Below are 21,138 nucleotides of genomic sequence, written 5' to 3'. Positions count from 1 at the left end.
TGAACTTTCTGATTCAAATTATATCAGACTGGAACTGAATATAAATGCTTAAATTAAGAGTGAGCCTCACTATTTAAAGCTCAAATCTTACAAATCTTATAATCAATAGACTAGAAATGGGAACAATATACACTACAAAGCAATTTTTTTCCTTTGTGATTGGGCACAAAATTTAATTCTTTGCAGGTCTTTAGATACGAATAACAAGTTTAGCTACAGAAAAGTTACTTTTGGTCTTTTGCACGTAGTAAGGACTGCTAAAAACTATCTGCATTTTCTCATGCGATTAAATTCTCACGACTTGTGAAATGGGAAAAGAATTAAACTCTACTATATAAAATAAAAATACATAATTCCCTTGAAACTTTCTTAATACTGTCTAGACTTGCTGTAGCTTAATTGATACTTTGCAGCATTCTATAATATTTGTATTGTTTCTTTTACCTGAGATGACCATATTTCAAGAGTGAATGCAGGTCAAATTCACAGTGATAAGAAGTATAAGGTTGAAATGCATCATATTTGTAAAGCAGATTTGAATCTTTTATATTTATATTAGTTTATACATTAGTTGCTGGGATTAGCAAATTCAAACACCAAATTGGGAAAAGAAAGTTTAAGTTACATATTTGCATATGCTTTCTCACATGGGCATTATCAAAATTCGCCTATAAGCTTAGTACCAAGACCTTTTAGCAGTTTATTTATCATGCCTTGGACAGGATATCCTCCATGTTACTAGTACTGCTGATTCACCTTTGATTTTTCCCATATGAAGGTGCATTACAAAGTAGTTTCCTTTTGTTACTTTAGACAGGAAACACATGCAAATAATTGTGGAATAAGAACTCTTACAAACCTATGAAATGCAAATGTAAAGTTTGGTTTTTGTTTTTTAGGTTTTTCAATTATGAGTGAAACCCTCCAGTTAAGGATCTCTAAAGAACACTGTGTCCTGACTCTGACACCATTCTCAGCAGATTTACGGTTTAGATCTTCTGGTGGGTTTGAACCTTCATTAAGTTAGCTCTTAAATTTTATATTACATTCCTCAGATTTTAGATGGCTTTAAATGTCTACACGTGAAGCTAAGTAGTAACTGTAAAGTTTAATAATAGATCTACACTGAACTTGCTGACTTCCATTCTCTAGAGCCAGAATTCTGCAGTCAGTGCACTCAGAGTATGGTCTACATCTATTTTTCAAAGGAAATTTGTCTGCCCTGTCTTCTCAGGTAGCATATCTGGTGTGTATCTTGTCATAATTTCCTTCAAACATACAGAGATTTCCTTCAAGTCTGGCAGCAAAGAAACCACTGAACAGCAAGCTCTTTCTTGCTGCTGCTGTTTGTGCTGTGCTTAAGTGGTATTAACCACACTATGTTATCCGAGTACCCAGACAGCATAGCATACTTACTTATATGAAAGACTAAAACCTCATCTTGAGTAAAAAAGGGGATACCATTTCAGCTGAAGTTTTTTTCTAAAACAGTTTGATTATGGCCCCTTTTTTTTATTCCACAGATTTAATCCAAATTCCTGAGACTGCCTTCATGATTTCTTTGTTGGACATCCTGGTTTAACCAAGACAATCCTAATTTCAGGCCATTTGTCAGCTGTCTGAATGGGGAGTGCAATCCTGACCATTAAGTTTTCAGGTATGCTCAATGTGCACTTGCTGTAGCACAACTCAGTGTGTCATGCTCCATACATAAGCACTTTGAGCTCATCCTTCTGGAGGCAAAAATTATATATCTCTGCTAATGACCTGGTAGGAGCCAGGCTTCTACCACAGACAGCAACATCCCTGGAATTGGGAGCATGGGTGATAGCCACATTCAGATCCCAGTAAATATGGCAAGTCTGCTTCTCATGCTGCAATGAGAAAGCACTGAACATACAAAACTGTCCACATTGGGACCTTAGTTTTCATATTTCCTTGAATAATGTAGTCTCTTTTAGCAGTTAACTTGCTTTACATTTCGGAAATAACCCTTCCTATTAGAAAAAGCAGTATTTAAAATGCATCAATATTTTCTCTAAAAACACAACCTTCCTTATTTCTCTATAATGTACAGTATACCCCATGAGTTATTTTTCCACACTGAAGAGGCCCATACCATCATTAAAATCCCCACACTAGTGAGACATCCAAGATGCTTTTGATGTGAGAAGGAAGTCATTATGAGCACTGCTGAATTCTTGGCTTTCTATTGCTCCAAACAGCCTTGAAGCCCTGCAAAAATTACTTCACATCTGACCTTCACTGGATAAGGACTGCATTTTGGAATTACTTATTTGCTTGGTAATAGCTCTGGGAATCTCCTATTGTTTGTTTATTCCCCGAGTCTTTAACATGACTGTGTGCTCTGATTTGGTTAGGAGGTGTGAAAATTCCTTAGAGGGCGTTTTACTGGCTCAGTGAGAACATGCAGAACAGAGGCTGCCTTTGAATGCTCAGAACCCCGTAGCCAGGACTGATGGCTTGGCAATTCCACTGCTGCTCTCATTCTGCTACAGGTTGACAAGACAGAGGATGAAACTTTGCTCGGTACATAGCCTCATACAGCTAAAAAATACTTGAGCCTTTCTGAGGTATAAGCAGAGGACTGTTTTTCAATTAATATATTCTTTGTTGGTCAGACACCAGATTGTAGCTGCATGCAGCATACTGGTGTGTGACTTGTAAAATTTTAAAGAAAGGAGTATTCCTCTGAAATAGAGGCCACTGACCAAATCCGAAATACATTTAAAATCAATATACTGTTTTTCATTAATACACACTGGCTTGCCCAGATACTGTACACTGCATTGCATGAAGTACCCTACAAACTTACAGCATATACCTTCCTGTATATGCCTTCCTATTTTCCTTTTGGTAGTTTCCTCTGGTGCTGCACAGAAGAGACTCTTCACTACAGAGCTAATTCAGACCTAACAGTCTTTAGTCATAACTAAAGTTTTTGTATTAACATTTCCCTGGGGTGTTTTTTTTAGTGCACTATAACATTCTAGTTCTAATTTTGTCATTTCCTTAACCCCTTCCTCTCCATTTTAAATGAGAAGCTGGACAGTCAGAAATAATAAACAGATCTTGAAGTTAACTAACAGCCTATATTAGTCCACTGTAAAATATGTCATTAATAATTTAACATATTTCAGTAGTCACTTGAATTTTGAAGATAGAAAAATCACTTTATTGCTGTTGTTGGGTTTTAGTTTAGCATTAATAGTTTAGCACAGTGCAAAAAATATAAGTAGATGGTGTAATAATCATTATTCAGCTGCCTTTTCCACTCCCCCAGCTCAATATATGTAAAGAATTGGAAAGGGCAAAGTAGTGATATCAAGCCTCCTCAAACACAAGACTGAGCATAATTAATTCTTACTTTTGGGAATCACTATGTTCTATTAAATTATCATGTACCACCTCAAAAATAAAAGATAAAGCCTGCAAGCAAGCTTGTAATTTTGACGTCCATTTTTTATACACCTTCCATGCAGAGTGAAAATTCATGCAAAGTCCAATACATTATGAAAAAGGATTAGAATGCAGATCTCTCACTGCTCAAAAGACTCAATGGATTTGTCTTGTTGATAATCTAAATGATAACAATTAGTTGTGAGGTTTTCCAGTTCTCCAGCAGAACTGGAAAAGCTCTCACTGGAAGGACAAAAATCTGAAAGAATTACGGACAAATGAGATCAGTAAGTGTTGGCTTATGCCGAAAGAAATGGTAGCTTGAAAACTGTTCTTTACAACACCCAGGTGCATAGGTGATGTCACTGAAAAGAGGGAAGAGGAATGAGTACAAATAAGGGTTTTCTGTGAGAAAATAGAAACTTAAAAGCACACAGCTGCTTTTAGTAAATAAATGTAAGTTCAAGATTTACGGGTTAAAGCAAGAAATGGCTGTCTGAACATTTTAAATCTGCTCCAACTAGAGGTATGCAAAACTACAATAATCACTACTAGAAAAATGCCAGAATAATTAAAATGGGGAAATGAATCTATAAATATTTTAGAAGGTGTTAAAAAACATGGGGTTCCAAAATTGTAAATTTGTCAAGACCCATGAGAAGTCACAGTGTGCAAGTAAATACATCTAAAACTACTTGTTATGGCTAAAGACAGAAGATAAGGAGGAGAAAATCATCTATAAAAGGGAGCAAGGGAAAGGGAATCAGCTTTACCCACAAAAAAAATCAAGAAAATCAGGTCTGGCCTTATAGACTGCAATTCAGATACACAACTGCAAAACCCAATGCTCTAATCAGACCTTGAATTTCTAAAACTCAACTTTACATGTGCACACATGTCGATGCTGGATCTGAATTACTGTATGTTGGAAAGTCCTGCTCTAATCCCTTAACTTGGTTTTTGGCTGAACTGCTTTTCTCAAATCTTGATCTGTCCTCTGTTGCTGAAGAAAAGCTTTGTATCCCTAAATATACAATTGCAGTTCTGTGAGCCAAGGACTGTATGGATTTATGAATTCAGGCTGATTCCTATGTGAAATCCCTGAAGTCTAATAATGGCTGAAATCACACTGCAGTGTTACCTTCAGCAGAGATATTAACAGAGACTCTTTCCCCATCCCGTTTTTGTTAAGTGTAGCTAAGACAAAGAAATGCCAAGACACAGAGAAACTTAACTGAAATGGGCCAAAGGATTTAAAAGTTATTAGAAAGGACAGCCAGCCAACCAGAACAGACAGAATGAAGGAACAGCATCATTTCCTCAAGAAAACACATTCTAAAAACAGTGATAAGGCTGGACACTAGGAATATAATGTAAGAAGAGAATGAAAAGTAATTTATAATTTTTAGTATGACATTCCCATTTGCAAAGGTTGGAATGTTACCACTTCTACCAAAAAAAAGTCTAGAATTCTCATATGACATTAAAATAGCAACAGCTTTTGAACCCTATCTCTATTGAAATTTAGACATTTATTAGACAATTTAAAACATTAAACATTATAATTTTTATTAAGGATTGACTGATGATAGTGTTTGTATTTTGAAACTAAATTGGTCACATTTATAGAAGCAGTATGTATAACTAATGGAAATTTCAACTGCGTTTTTATTGTGTAACATGAACAGTCAATTTTTTGTTTTAAGGTACAATGAAACTCTATAGGTAATTCAGCCAGGTTTTAGCTAAAAATTGGCCATAGATTTAAGAAAAACATTTATTTTTGTTTTACGGATTTCTCTAGATGAAAGGATTTAAATTGAGACCTTGCTATTTCAAAAGGCGTGTTTCAAGAACTGCCATCGCCTGGTATCTACAGGCTGCTCTAGGTAAGACCAGCCAAAATAATGTAAGAACATTTGACAACTAATGCAATTACAATTTCTTGTACAGTGATTGCTGTCAGACTAATTTCTACTTTAATAAATATTAAGAATGCACCAACCAAGCCATAACATTCTCATTTACTGTGTATTTGAACATGTTAACTAAAATTGTAATGTGAACAACTTTAGGAGTATTTTGACAGTTTTCCTTGACAACACATTCATTATTCATGACTGCTACTTTTCCTTCTCTCCACCTCCCTTGTAGCTGATTAAAAGGATGGGGGTTTTAGATGTGATGGTTCCAAGAAGCATGTGAAAGAGAAAGCTCAGGTGTTTTCTGAAAAGCACTCACAATACAGATACATCTGGGTAAGCTGTATACATGCAGAGATAATGAATTACTTCAGAACTGTGCTGAAAACCTGTATTAACCCATACCTTCTTGTACTATTCATGAGATTTCAGAAATCAGATGAACATAATTTTCTTAAAAAAACTGATTTTCAATTAGTACTTCTTACCTGTAACAGAGCCGCAAACAAATATACTGCTATAAAGATAGGAGTTAAGGAAGTGTGGCCGCTTTTCATTAAGTGGATAGTGTACAAGAAAATCAGGTGTCCAGGAATCACCAAAAGAAGCAGAACTTGGGCTGATTTATTATTTACTCCTACAATTAAAAAAAAAATCATCAAAATTCAGTTAAATTTTCAATTACTGTATCAGTTTTTTATTAATTTTAATATAAAAAGCCACTTTCAAAGTCCACAGCATTTAGTACTGAGGAACAGTGCCACTATTTTCTCCTAAAAGACTTCTTGAGGATTTTTACAGGGGGCAAAAAAAAGCCACCTCTAGTGTCTGCCAGAAAAGTTAAGCAGGGCCCTTCCAGGAGAGGGTGTTAACTGTCTGCTTTCATTCTGCACTCATGTAATACAATCTAATTTTTTGGAGCTGCAGGGACCTCCTAAAGCCATCCCAAGAAAGAGGATCTTTTGGACACCATATTCGAGACATCCTCAAAAGTACCTTATATTTCTAAAATGTAATCCCACATCATCACTTTCTCATCAGTTCCAATCCATTTCATAAATATGAAAGTGTAATACACGCTGTTAAAACATCACCTTCCACCACTGTTGCTACACTATTAGTAAAGGGGGCAATACAGAGGAGGAATAAGCTGTGAAGTAAGAATGTAGAAAGAGAATGGCAAATGGGAAATGGCAAGGAGGGACTTAGCAATAATGTTAGATATAAAGTTTGGTCCTAACAGGAGATTGGTTTGAACTTCTGGAGTTAAATGACAAAGGTTAAGAGCAGGTAAACAGGCTAAATAAAGATGAAGTTTGAAATCCTTCTGAGTGGGTATCACAGCATCCTGCCTCTATCTTCAACCCTTACCAGGGTTACACCTTTCTCTGTACTCCTCTCTACGCACCACCTCCTCCTACGGAGCTCCTTGTGATTCTCACAGTCAAACAACTGCAGGCAAAGGAAACTGCCAAGTCTCTGCTGCCTTTGAACTGCATACACCAAGTTTAGTTTGTTGACATTTCTCATTGGTAGTACAGTGTGGCATACAGGGCGGGGAAAGCGGAGACATGAGACAGCAGTTTTGACAATTAACTCATACATACCTGTACCGTAATATGTTCTGCATGGATAATAGCAACCCTTGGCTTCTTCTGGCAACTCTCCAGGAATGCTATGTAAATGGAGGTAGGTAGAAATTCTGCTAGCTTGAATAGCTACTAGATTACCACCAATACCTGAAATACAAAGGGAAACAAGTGGTAAATTTTCAACTATTTTTTTTTTCTCTAGTAGGCAATATTTTTTGCAGGTTTACCAATATAGTCCTCTACTTACAAAAGTCAAACAGAGAAACATCTTTAGAAAATATATTAGTTATAAATGGGCTAAAAACGAGTATTAAAATAAGCCAGAATACTTGGGCTACAATTTGGTGTATCACTGGATACTTTGGAGATCAGTTTTATTCATGTTAAGTGCAAAAGGCTCTTCCAAAAGCTTCAATCTGATGCTTTCTCATAGGTGAAGTTCCCTTTCATTGCTCCCTCTTTGGAAATCCTTCTGCAACAACAGAAGTACTACATAGTCGTGCCACTGCTGGATTGCCTTCCTAGGTCAGTATTGCTGGGAAGTATAAGTAATGCAAAGCAGAAGCACTCGCTGCCAGAAGCTGAAATGCAGATTTCACACATAGAACCATAGGGCTGGAAAAGACTTCAAGAGCTCTTCTATTAATTCCCCTTCACCACAGAGCAGGATTAACTGTAATTTTCTGCCATTTATAATTCAGGTTGAAAGGGCAAGTGTCTGAATAATAGATTTTTTTAAAGAATGGTAGTAATGGAGATTCTACTTTCTCTGTGACAACGGCTGATATACTTCCCATTAGAAAACAAAAGATCTCTATGAAACAAACCACCCTAGGATGCAAAGAGAAGTGGCTGGCACTGTTACAAGGCCATGGTATATAACCTTTGAAAAGTCATGGAGATATGGGGGTATTCCTTAACAACTGGATCAGGGCAAATGTCACACCCATCTTCAGCAAAGCATCCGACAGTTTTCCACAGCTTCCTCCTAAACAAACTGGCAAGTTACAGACCGGATGGGCTGTCTCCGAGATGGATGGGAAATTGGCTAACAAGCTGCACTCAGAAAGTAGTGATCAACAGTTTTTTTAGAGGAAGCTGGCAGCCTGTCACAAGTGGGATATCAGTCCCCAGGGATTGATACTGGGCCCCACGCTATTCAACAACTTCATAAATTACCTGGATGATGGGCTTGAAAGCACCCTCACAAAGTTTGCTGATGACATTGAACCGAGCAGTGAGATGGACACATCAAAAGAGAGAGCTATCTTACAGAGAGACCTGGACAGGCTGGAAGTTTAACAAAGACAAGTCCTGCACCTGGGAAGACATAACCAAAGAGCCCAGTTCAGACTACAGTCCGTGTTGCTGGGCAGCACCTTGTTGAAAGGAACCTGGGGGTCCTCCTGGATGAGATTAACATCAGTTACTGTTGCGGTGCAGCAACAAAGGCAAATCAGGGGCATCACTAGCAGAGACAGAGATGTGATCATCCCACCCCACTCAGTGCTTGTCAGGCTGTACCTGGAGTACTGTGTCCAGTTCTGATCCCCACAATTCAAGAAAAATGTGGACAGACTGAAGAAGGTCAAAAGGAGAGCCATGAAGATGACCAAAGGTCTGGAAAACCTGCTCTATGGGGAAAAACTGAAGGAGTTAGGCCTTTTCTCCTTGGAGAAGGCTCAGAGGACATCACCCTTTTTAAAGAGCGGCAACAAGGAAGATGCAGGCTCTATTGTCACAAGGAATCACATGGACAGACTATCAGGTTTCATTGTTCTGCTGGTCACAGAATGACATGCATAAAGCTGCATTAAACGAACCACTTCAATATGTACAGAGATACCCTGTTTTGTAATAGGAGTTACTGTGCATGTGACGTTATCTCAGCAGTATCAGATTAATCAGATCCCTGCAAGTAGCAGAAAATAGATAAAACTGTGTCAGTTGACAACACGTCAGTACTCAAAATTGATAGCTTCTCAGCATCTTCCGAATGCATAGAATTGTCATGTGCTCTGTAGCTGCTCATATTATGAAAATCTCTGTAGATGTATATAAGGACTGTTTCCATGAACGTTTTAAGTCAGATTTGTTGTTTTTTCCAGGTAAGCGGTATTGAAGTCATCATAGCAAATATCTGATAATAAAGATCAACTTTGTTAACTTCTTTTCACTCCTGTGAGAACTATAACACAGAGGAAAATAATCTTTTTCAGAAGTAAAATCCTGCAACTGTTCTGCATTCCTCTCAGAGCAGCAGATCTGTTTAGCTTCACTATGAGAGTGCTACTTTGTCAATAAGCAGAAGAGATGCTCTCTGCTGAAGCGTGAAGGATGTCATGATGATTTCAAACTTTAAAAGAAAATTAAAACCCTCATAATTGTAATGAATCAGTTAAGAATTAAGCAAGAATACTTCCGAAAATTTGTATCACAGTTCTCTTTTCTCTAACAAGCACCCTAATATATATGAATATAAAATACTATATATTAACATATATAATAATAATAATACATATAAAATACATTTTTCTATACAGTAATATATAGTCATGTAGTCACCCATAGCTCAAAACAGTCAGTTTTGCCAATTAGTCTTTTTGGAGTTCAACAACAACTTGCTTTTTTCCAGCCCTAACTATTCTATGATTCTATGTATTTCTATTATAGAAATGAAATGAAAAGAAATTAAAAAATAAATAAATCTCAGTTACAACAGTAACCTAAAGCTCTAAATTTTTTAATAATATTCTTTCAGAAAATTCAAGATTAACTTTTGCCCTGACGTCTCTACCACTAAGTTTAAGAAATCATTTTTTATGCAAGGGACATACTTAGATTACAAGGCTAGCTTAACTAACTACATTTTTACATTGGTTTTTTTCATCTGCATTTCTTCCATCTTCCTTTTTTACTTTGTAGCATTTATTTTAATACTTAAAAATGCTTGCGGGAAAGCAGTTGGAAATTATTAGCTTCTCCTATATGGATGTGTTTTAAGAGAAGCCTTTGAGACAATGTTATATAAGCAAACTATTACATTTTATGTTTTACTCATAAATAATTTCTCTCCTATGCCTAATAAAAAAATTGTTCCTTATATATACATACGTAAAAAAATATTCTGATATAATTGTGTTGTGAAAACTAATGGTAACTGAAATCTTCTAAAAAACTTGGGAAGTAAAGGCCTAAATGAAAACACTCACCCATAATAGCACAGAATATGCAGATTTACGTGTACAGTTTAGCACCTAGGTAGGCAAGTGCTCCAGCCACACTGCCCAAGTGGCAGAACGTAAAGGCAGGGACTGGGAGACTGCCTGCTATAGGAGAAGATCTAGTTTAAGACCATCCAAGGAACCTGAAGGGGCATGAAGTGATAGGACAAGGGGGGATGGCTTTAAACTGGAAGAGGGGAGATTTAGATTAGACATTAGGAAGAAATTCTTCACTATGAGGGTGGTGAGACACCAGCACAGGGTGCCCAGAAAAGCTGTGGCTTCCCCATCCCTGGCAGTGTTCTAGGCAAGGTTGGACGGGGCCTAGAGCAACCTGGTTTCTCCAAGCAGGGAGGTGGAAGGTGTCCCTGCCTGTGGCAGGCTGTTGGAACTGGTTGGTCTTTAAGGTCCCTTCCGACGTAAATCATTCTAAGATTCTATAAATCTATGAAACTATGAACTATAAAGCACTAAAACTAGCATCCAATAATGCATCAAAAGTAAATATCCAAAATCAAAACCCTCCTCCTTTTCCTGCCAAAATAAAGACTGAATTAAAAAGTTCTCTTACAGTGTAGGTGCCTTCTGAGACTATCACATTTGTTCCAATTCAGGATGCAGAAAAATTAATTTGCTACCCAGCCAAATTGCTCTACTACCATACAACTACACTAATGTTTTCCCTTGTCATTTAGAGATGCTTGACTGTCTAAAACAACGGTTATCTTCTAATCAAAGCACTACTCTGCTGTGTGCAAGCAGATAGTACAACTATGCCATCAGAGATTAAAATATACAGTCATTAAAAATGCATTTTAGCTTTTTGAGGAGGAATGGTTTCTGGGTATTTTCTTTCCATATTCTCAAAAACAATTTACAGCAAAAGCTCTCTGAAAGACCTGGAATCTGTCATTGAATTTATCCTACTAATAGATAAAAAACGTATGGTTTGGGAATAAGATTAACTTTCATCTCCCAGACAACAGACATTCAGTAAGTTTTGTGCTAAATTTTCTCATACGGGTTTCTTGTATTCCTTGATCTACATTTATTCCCTCCAGATATAAAATACTTTTACAATACGTACAGACAAATATTAAGAAATATTACAACAGGTTTGTGTTACCTTTAAAGAATATTGCTTTAAACCATCTGCAAAGGCACATTTTTCTACATATAGCCTACAAAGCATTTCTAATTTTCAGGTGCTTTCAGAATTAAACTGCAGAACCTCCATTCTACAAGATGCATAAAAATGCGGTAAAGTCTATCAAGATGATGGTTATTATGCAGTAACTCCTGAAATGTTTTGTCTCAGCATACAGTGAAAACAGAGAGGAAAGTGGCTCTATCTGGTAACTGCACCTTAGTTAATTTCTGCTGCATATTCACAAAGCATATAATTGTTTAAGGCATTATCTTTTTTCTGCACAAAAGGAACTCAGTTACCTGCAAATTGTAATTCCTGAGCCAAATTCAACACGCTGTGATGCTGTAAAAGGATTTGCAAATTTTAACTATCTCATCCGTTAGAAAACATAAAGATCAACTTGAGTGTCTATGCTGAAGCACAGGCATGCTTGGGGTTAGTAGTGACGTGATTCAGACCCTCAGTACAACAAACACAGACATCTACATCTCAAGTACTTTGTAAGTACCACAATGGCTGAAACCACAAACTGATTTTATTATTTTTAAAAGTGGAGTTACAATTTAAACCAAACAAACATAGAATTAAAAATAATTTTTAATCTCAACAAATGTGTTTAATAAGGGGAAAATGGAAAATAACAGATGTGAAATACTTTTGGCCACCAGCAGTAAAGCTGACCATAAATGCCCACTTGCTTAAGAACTGTTTTAATATTCTTGGCAAATATTTGCAGTTATTGTTAACAGGGGTAGGACCTTTGAGGTTGCTCATGTTCCAGACCAATATTTCTTAAACCAAAGGATTTATGGGTCCACACTGTAATGTATGTGATGAAAGTTACTTGTCCCACCTCTAAGAACGTGCAAACCTTCTAGACAGAATCACACTGAAAGCTATTTAATGGTGCACACAGGAAGCCTAACACTGGCAGTTTTGCAGTGCATACTGTTCTGGATTCTGAGGTGTGGCAACTGGCACTGAATAAAACGGTGACAGCTTGAAAATCCTGGACAAATTTACACTATCCTCAAATTATGGCTGGACTCAATCCCAATAGGTTATAATGTTTCTTTCAGGTTTTCTGTGTCATAAAAGCAACAAACTTTCAGATAAGAGAAAGGAAAAAGCATATGAAAAGTGTTTTGAGGGAAAAACCTCAGCTCGTTTCATTACTTAGGCTTACAATAAGAATTCCAAGACCTGGAAAGCACTGGTAGAGAAAGCTTTCTGCAACAATAATATTTAAAACGCCATCTGTTAAGTGGTCTATCACACCTTTTATGTTAGTAAATGAGTGTCAACAGATGTGCTTTTTTAACTGAAAGATTTCTTAAACCCCAGTTTACTACAGTATACTGACCAGCAATATGAAAAGGTGCCAGCAGAGTTATGAAACCCAGGAGAGGTTAATCTAACAGCAACTAAAAAAATCACCTACCTACAATTTCCTTTTCAAGGAGGTGTACCATAAAACAGGCCCACTCTGCATCCTCTATACAGAACATATTTTCCTCTGTATTTTCCAATTGAAATGCCTCTATCCTTAGAAATCTGAGGGTTGAGGGTGTTAGCACACAAACATACAACACTTAACACATTATTCCCCTCTGCTCTTTTCTGAATGAGGGATAATCAAAATTCCTTAGTACTTCTGTTGTTGCCCAGTGGCATTGCAAAAGCATTATTGCTATCAGCAGTAACAGGCCATGGGCCTTAGGATAACTTTAGTCCTGGCCTATTACGCTTGTTGTGAGCTTGATATGAGCTCCAAAACAGAGGCTTCTTTTCCTACAATGTAAGAGATTGGGATAATAGCAAAGGTCCTGAAACGTCCTGAAATACAGACTCAGGACTATAAACAACTCACTGATGGTTCATTACTAATCACTGAAGAAGTCTGAACTTTCAGAGCTGGGGAAAGGCTGCTTTATGCATAGCAAGAAAAGGAGCTAAGCATGAGAAATTAACATGAACGATGGAGTAAGGCACCTGGTATGGCTTGGAAAATAACATTCTCAGGCATTGCATAGTAGACCAAGGGGCAGATGACAAATGGTAAGAACAACCTAGAAATACAAAACTTCCATGAACATTGGAACAGCTGCTCAGGGCAATGGTGGAATCACCATCCCTGGAATTGCTCAAAAACATGCAGATGAGGCCCTCCGTGACATGGCAGCCCTGGGTAACGGTTGGACTTGATGATCTTAGAGGTCTTTTCCAAACTAGCTGATTCTATGACCTGACAGCTAATCAACTAGCATTTGGCTAGTTCTTTGTCTTTAAAGATAGTTCAAATGAATGCATGTGCATTGCCTTAATACTGTTGATAGACTTCTGAAAGAAAGTAAGAAATGAAATGGTAAATTTACTGCTTTTCTAGAGGCATGTTTATAGCAAGCTTTCATTCTTAGCAATTATATTTACTTAAGTCAAATCACTAGCTAAAACTGTTAAAAAGATAAAACGTAAACACACAGGCAATCCAGGTTTCACAGCCATTTTTTGTGAAAGAAAATGACAGTGAATAAGATGCACAGCTCCACTCCCAAAAGCAGTCCATAACTGCTACAGAGTAAAAGACCATCATTATTGAACATCTGGCAGGAACATGAGGCCTTGAGAGAGTTGTGTATCCATAAGACCTTTATCCACTGTAGGCAGCAAGTCTAGAGTAAGTGAGTCGATAGATAATAGATGAGTCCATAGAGAAAATGCAGAAGTATTCTGGTACTGTACTGGAGCAGAAATAGGGGCCTTTGGGGAAACAGTAAAAAACAATGACCAGACAGTTGTTGTCTTTTATAATCCAGGGATGTCATCTAGGAAAGCAGGATCACTGGTAAGATTACTGGTTTGAGTATACCTGCTTAAAAGGAAAAGATAATCCTCTTCTCTTAGAAAGCAAATTCAGTGGGTTACCAAAAAGACTATTATAAGAAAAGTTACAGATGTGAAGCAGAAAACAGCTGAAAATCAACTGCATGCCTGCCTTGCTCTTTAGGTATCTGTAAATCAAAAGGGAAGCTCACAAAAGGTAGATGCAAGTATTTGCAATTTTTAATTAATATAAAGCCAAGACACAGGCAAGGAAGCATAAAGGCTGGAGTGTAAAATCTAATTTATAGTTAGCAAGGAACACAAGTGGCAACACAGAAATGCTTCATATTAAAAGTACAAAGAAAAGGAATACAGGGCCTTTAAGGAAAAGAAGAACAAGTAACATGCTCTGTGTAAGATAAAAATACTCACTTCCTTTTGTCTACTGCCTTCATAGAAATGATATCTGATAAGAAACTGATATGTATTAGGGCCTGAGGGTAAGTTAAATTTAGTGCATCCTTAGAGAGCTAGATGAACAATCCACGAATTAGCAGTGATCGTTTCTGCAAACTGATTATCTTGGAGGTTAGTGAATACCAGAGGGCAGTACTGGGGAAAACAGAAAATGTAGCTTTAAAAAGGGACAGAAAGGATCATCTGGGGAATCTGTATACCGGTGAAACTTAAATTCCTACATAAGTATTATGACAAATTATTAAATAGGCAATTTATAAACATCTAAAAGATATGAAAGCTTTAAAACAAGAGCTAACATGAATTTGCCAAGAACATGAGTCTGTCAAAACAATACGATTTCCTCCTCTAACTGAGCAGCTTGCCTAATGGTTATAGGAATAGATATACTAACCCTCAACTGTAGTAAAATGTTTTGGTTCTGTCCCATGCTAATTTCCATTAGCAAAATCTGGAAAAGTAATTGTTTCAGGGTCATGTGGTTCAAAACTAAAACTCAGTGTCCATATTAACATTTTATTATCTAGGTGGAAAACAAGTGGTGATAATTAATTTCACTAATAGCTTAGAAAACAGAAAATAATATACCCATATGGAATTTACAAAGGCCAATTTAAGCACTTTGTAAGCCAAAAATTAGAAGTCAGATTCATCTTGGTAATTGGAGAAATGGTTTAAAGATCAACAATACATAAAAGTGCAAAATAATTGAAGGAATCAAATGGAAGAATACACAAGGGGAAAGAACAGCTATGCAGTCACACAGCTGGAACAGATCTGGTTATTATAATTACTGCAAACTAAATATGCATCGACTCTGTGATACTATAGGGGAAAAAAAAAAAGGCATTCTCAAACTGCATCAGTCCAATAAGATATTAACTCTTCTTCCAAAATTTGCCTTATTTTTATTGTTAGAAGAGAGAACACTTAAGGACCAAATCTGCACAAATACATTCTTATACACCTGGAAAGTGCTTACCAAGCATGGGAAACAACACACATTTTTCTTGAGAAACCTATTTACTTGCCTGTAGCATCCCTGTTAGTTCTTATATTTACGTACATTTACATGTAAATTACCATTTTGAAAACTTGTCCTTGGATGTTTACAAGAAAATCCTTTGAAATAAAATTTTATCTCCATTTTCCTCAGTCATAACCATTTCAATATAATATTTAATAATTTAATATTTGAATATACTACTTCAATGTTTGTTTGCACTTCCAGTTTCTTAACGCATACTTTGGGTTCCTACTTCTCACATTCTCTATCGCGTTTTAATGGTTGTAACAAATAAGACTGGGAAGGACTCCCTAGGTGTTCAAATAAACAACTGTAGACATCAAAATCAAAGCTTGAAATTAATATACCAAGTACTAATTAGCATAACAGAAAATTACTGTAAAAGAATTTTCTCAAAGCAAGATACATCATTTGATATATAGCAGCACATAATCCTGTTAGAGTCTTACCGTTAATTACTGGGGTATAAACAACAATTCCAACTAAGTTGGGATCAGATACAGTTGTGTCCAATATAAGGCCACCAATACTGAAAAACAAAGTACAAGATGTAGAATAAGGCAAACAAGTACATTAATCAGTATTTAAAAACTTTTTCAGCTATTTTTTAAAACATCTTCAAACCACAATTTTCTTCTCATCTTTTCTCCTACCCCATTATCTCATTCTCAGCTACAGGCTAACATTGCTATAGTTACTTAGATACTAAAATTGACTTCTTGTATAACAAAGACCAAAGAATTTCCTTCAATAACTCCGCTCTTAAGATTCATAACTTTCACTGGATTAAACAATTGTAATGTAAAATCTTGACTGGAAACTGCAGGAGATGAATATCTCACCGTTTTCTTCATTTGATACAGTACACTTCCGCTCAGTTATAGCCATAGGCTACTGCTGGCTTCCTTGCTCATTCCCACCTGTGACTTAACTTTGTAACTTTCTTATTTGGGCAAGATTAACGTTTATGCACACTTTATATTCTAGAAGCTTTTAAGTACATCCAGGTGTTAAATAAGATGCAAAGACACAGGATGACTATCAAGATGAAGCAAGATAAATAGACTTACCTGCTTATAACCATGGCAGTTATAACAGGCTCCCATCCTGAATGGAGAACAGTTCTGGTAGCTGGATGTTTGGCAGCTATGACAATCCCCATCGGAGTCAGAGCCAAAAAAAAGGCACCAACCAAAGGAGATATATAGTAATATGTCTCTAAAATAATAATATAGAAAAAAAAAGAAAAACATTCAACTTTAACTTTCAAGACATTCCTTTATGTTTTTCCTAATTTAGAACTCTAAAATAAATTACAGTCTACGTCATGCAATTGAGGAACTTTAATAGTCTTTATCACTACTGCTCCTAAAGCTGCAACTACTGTAGTAAACAATATGGTTAATATCTGCTGTATGTGACCACTGACTCCCATCTTCTCAAGAACAGAATTGTCCATGCAAAGAAAGAATTTTGAAGAGGATTTGTGTACAGTACTTTTTGATAAAAATGCAATAAGGATGTGGAATATCAATCATTATTTTGTAACATAGCTAAAAAAAATAATCCTGAACTGAATTTTTGTTTATGCACAAATTCATAGCATATGTACATCTCCTTCTTTCCAAAGCACAGATAACATGGTAATCTCCCTTAAAATAGTGTATCTAAAATGATGCAAGCACAACGTGTAATCCTGAGATATTTATGTCAGTAGTTCAGTTGGTTTAGAACCAGTCTGAGTCTGAAAATTCACAGCCAAAATTCTGCTGCTTTCAGCTATCCATCAGAATTGCATCATATTTCATAGGAACACAACTGCCAACACCAGTGAGTACCATCATAAAGTTGATCTTATAAGTCAAACAGCTGCCTCCACAGAAAGAACACTGTTTTTTTCGGATTACTTGGGTTTATAATCTCATCCAAACAGAAGCTATTACAGTGATCCAAGACTTCCTAATTCAACAGTGAGATAAATAACAGAAAATTTATCCTAATAGCAAATATACATATGTATATGTGTATGTATATAAGCTATGCAAACATTCCACTTTTACAGACCCTTTAGCAAAGAAAGAAGAATATTTAGTAACTAAGAATGCATTCTTTCCCATGTATTATGGCTTATTACAAAGGCTGCAAATTCAAGCAATTACTACTTTGATGTTATCTTGGTGAAACTAAAATTACTCCTAGAATTGCTGTAGAGTTTTTAGAAGTTACTGTCCTTCTGCACTGACTGGTAACAACCTCTATAGCAGAGCTGGCGGAAAAGATAGTAAGATACCTTTCACTGGGTAAGCTAAAAGTAGAAAGCTATTAGAATGTGAATGAGACAAAGCCTAAAAGAGAAGTAATTTCTTCCTTTCCTTATCTAACTGTTCTACAGTATATTATCTCCTTCCTTTGTAGTGCCTTTTTTCCCTCATTTTCCTTCTTTTTGTGGACTAATTGGTGGGCCTAATGTAAAGAGTTCTCCCCAAAAGAGTACACACAATATATAATTCCTTTATTTGATAATTATAGTTTTATCAAACTTAATAAAAAAAGACAGAAATGTACTGATGTAAGCTTCTTGAACTACTTACTGCCTAGGTAAAAGCCTCCTTTCCCCCGCCTGCAATGACGATAGAACCCTGTGTGCACTAAAATTGTTCACATGGAATGGTGTAATTCATTCTACATCTATTCATTTAAAATTTTGAAACTTCTCTCTTTTCATTTTCCCACCCCATCCCCACCCCTCTGCCCCCCAAGACATAAACCATACTGTACCCCTGCTACTTTTCCTTTTTCCTGTCTGTTCCTCTCATGTGGAACCAAGGTGGGGCATGAGCCAGTACCAGATACCCAATAACTGATTTAAGGTCAGGGAGAAGAATGAGAGAATAGCTCTAATGTAGCATATTCAGTAAAATACAAAAGGGCAGAAAATTGGTTCCAAGTCTTCACCACATTTTTGGAGAGGTTGCCAGTTTTATTAAAAGGTAAAGTGTGCTGGTCAGCAAAGATCCTCTGTTGCAAACACTGAACAGCAAAACACAGATGCTATGAGCACTACCCTAATTAATCACTAATTTTTGATACTGTTTCACTTGTTCATCCACAATTAGCCCACTGTACTCTTTATTACAAGACATCTCCCAGCACAGGAAAGGAAAATAAAGCTAAAAAAACTATGCCTTTTACAATAATTCCTTTTTTAATCCCACTAACAACTAAAGAACTTACTAGAATGTGTTAATGAAAAAAAGGAGACTATGCACAGTCTCCAAGCTTGGAGAGCTAGTCCAAGAATTTAGTCCAAGAATTACAAAGAAATAACTGTATAATTCCTTTCTTCTTGGGAAAAAAGAAAAGTGCATATAGATAAAACTGAAATCAGTCCAGCAAATGAACAATGAACGCTAACCAAGAATTATTTAATGGGTAACTTCTAAATAAATAAAAACTATTTAAAATATAAAATATACATACACACGTGTCATCCTGCCACAGAAATGTTCTGGTGGAAGTTTAAAAAAAAAGGAAAAGAAAATATGAGAAGACAGCCTTGCTAGTGTATAATGATTCATGAATTATAAATTATGTTTATTTTAGTTATATCTGCAGTGAAACAGTTCCATTTCAGAACTCAGTGAGTAGCCAGAAGCAAGGGCAGCTTTACCAATCTTGGAAAATATGAGTAACCAATGGCTGATTATCCAATCTTTCACTAGCTGAATTGAACATATTTTAAGTTAGTTAACAGCACCTACAGGAAAAAAAGGAAATATCCATCCATAAAATGACAGAAGCTGTAATTTTTGCAGCAAAGCAAAAGTCAGAGGAACTTTCAAGAAGGTTACTATGTGTTTTATGGCAATAAAACCAAGGTACATAGTGATATAAGACAATGACATGAAACAAACTGCAACCAGTGATGTTTTTTACGCACTCAGATAGGACTTTCAAGACTACTCAGCAAATGGCTTAGCTTTGTTCCTCTGAGGCAACAGCAAGTGAGAGAAGTTAAAATTTTTGGCCTTATTGTTTAGCATTTTAACATGTATAAATATCTTAATTTCACCATGGAGGTAAGTACAGAGAAAACTTGCAGAATAGGTTTTATACCCAAGTCCTTTAGAGTTGGACATCAAATGGATTCTAAAAGCTACCCCATTGTTGCAATACTGCCATGAGTTTCTTCTTGAGAGCACAAAAGCCAGAAATTGCTCTCAGAGTCCTGGGGGACCTCCAAGGACAGGACACAGACAGAGCTTAGATTCTTTTTCTTTGAAAAACCCTTCTGCTATGATAATATACTAGGACTTTATTGGGATCCTTTGTTCTAAAGTGAGAGAGGGAATAATAAATAAATAAATCAGCAATCATCCCCATGCTGCTAAACAAGGAGGAAATCAGGTATACACATTTAATCTATTTACAAATTCCAGATCAGACCACTGAAATTCTCCCTGCAAGGCTTTTGAAGACAAACATTACACAAAAATTAGGCAAGGCAGTTGCTCTATATCCAGACCCTACATTCTATTGCCTGTCTATTAAGTTGAAGGAAAAACAGAACTATAGAAGCAATTAATAGGTTAGAATTACATTACAGAGTCTGTCACAAGTGAGCAATGACAGACTCCAGTTACCTACAGGACTAGTGAAACTACTCATACCCAGACTAATTCTTGGGAACAGAACACAGGACTTTATTTTTTAGCTCTGGAAGACTGCTTGTATCACACCTTACTACAAGAATCTAAAAAGATGTTAGCCTAATTTGCATCTTTTAAAGAAGAGTGGGCCATCTTTTTCACAGAAGAAAATGTCATCTGCAACAGCTGCAGAAAAGGAAGAGGAAATAAAGGATTCCTCCGTTATGGCTTACTTCAGTTTTGATAGATTTATAGCAGGTAGCTTACATGGTGAAAGGAATCTTGCTCAATTTGGCTCTGCTATAGAATTTGTATCATCCCACAGTGGAAGATCAACTCCTAAAAGCACTCTGCTCTTCAACACACTTCTGACTGTAACCCTAAGTTAAACACAAGGCTCTAAACTGAGTCCCTACTGATCTTCACTTAAAGCCCTCATTCCTTTAATAAAGTGATATAAATTAATCTAGTTCAGGGAACTCAGATGCTTAATGTTTTTTTCCTTGTGCAAGGTATCCACTGTGACATACTGTTCAGTGTAGGGCCACTGAGAACAATGCAACCTCTAGTAGGAATTAGAGGTAACTGTAAATAAACTACTTCAAGGCAACTTGTAGGAACCTGAAAATACTAATGCGATTCACACATCACATAATAATATGAATCACAGTCTGTCTTCTCAACCCGGATGCAACATGCACAAGAGATACATGCGTATGTTTAACTCACATTCTGTAAGAAAAGAGGAAAGCTTTAAATGAAATCATCAGATCATTACTGACATATGACAACACGGACCTTCGTACGTAATAGACTGAGTTTCCCTATTCCAGAGCATTCCCTGTGCTGTGCCC

At 36.4% G+C, this 21,138-nt stretch overlaps 1 protein-coding gene across 2 annotated transcripts in view; it reads right to left on the bottom strand.

Annotated features, from left to right (window-relative positions):
- Window positions 1-21,138, bottom strand: part of SLC41A2 (solute carrier family 41 member 2) — a 53,655-nt gene that overhangs the window by 5,167 nt on the left and 27,350 nt on the right. For both annotated transcript variants that reach the window (XM_065679869.1, XM_065679879.1), the window contains 4 exons: window positions 16,706-16,853; window positions 16,085-16,164; window positions 6,950-7,081; window positions 5,831-5,979 (listed from right to left, as the gene is read on the bottom strand). In XM_065679869.1, the coding sequence (XP_065535941.1) occupies window positions 5,831-5,979; window positions 6,950-7,081; window positions 16,085-16,164; window positions 16,706-16,853 (509 nt within the window). The remainder of the gene's footprint in view (window positions 1-5,830; window positions 5,980-6,949; window positions 7,082-16,084; window positions 16,165-16,705; window positions 16,854-21,138) is intronic.

The sequence above is a fragment of the Lathamus discolor genome, chromosome 1 (genome assembly GCF_037157495.1).
Source record: "Lathamus discolor isolate bLatDis1 chromosome 1, bLatDis1.hap1, whole genome shotgun sequence".
In the NCBI taxonomy this organism is placed as follows: Eukaryota; Metazoa; Chordata; class Aves; order Psittaciformes; family Psittacidae; genus Lathamus; species Lathamus discolor.
Note: the sequence above shows the minus strand (reverse complement) of the source record. Positions and strands in the feature narration are given on the sequence as shown.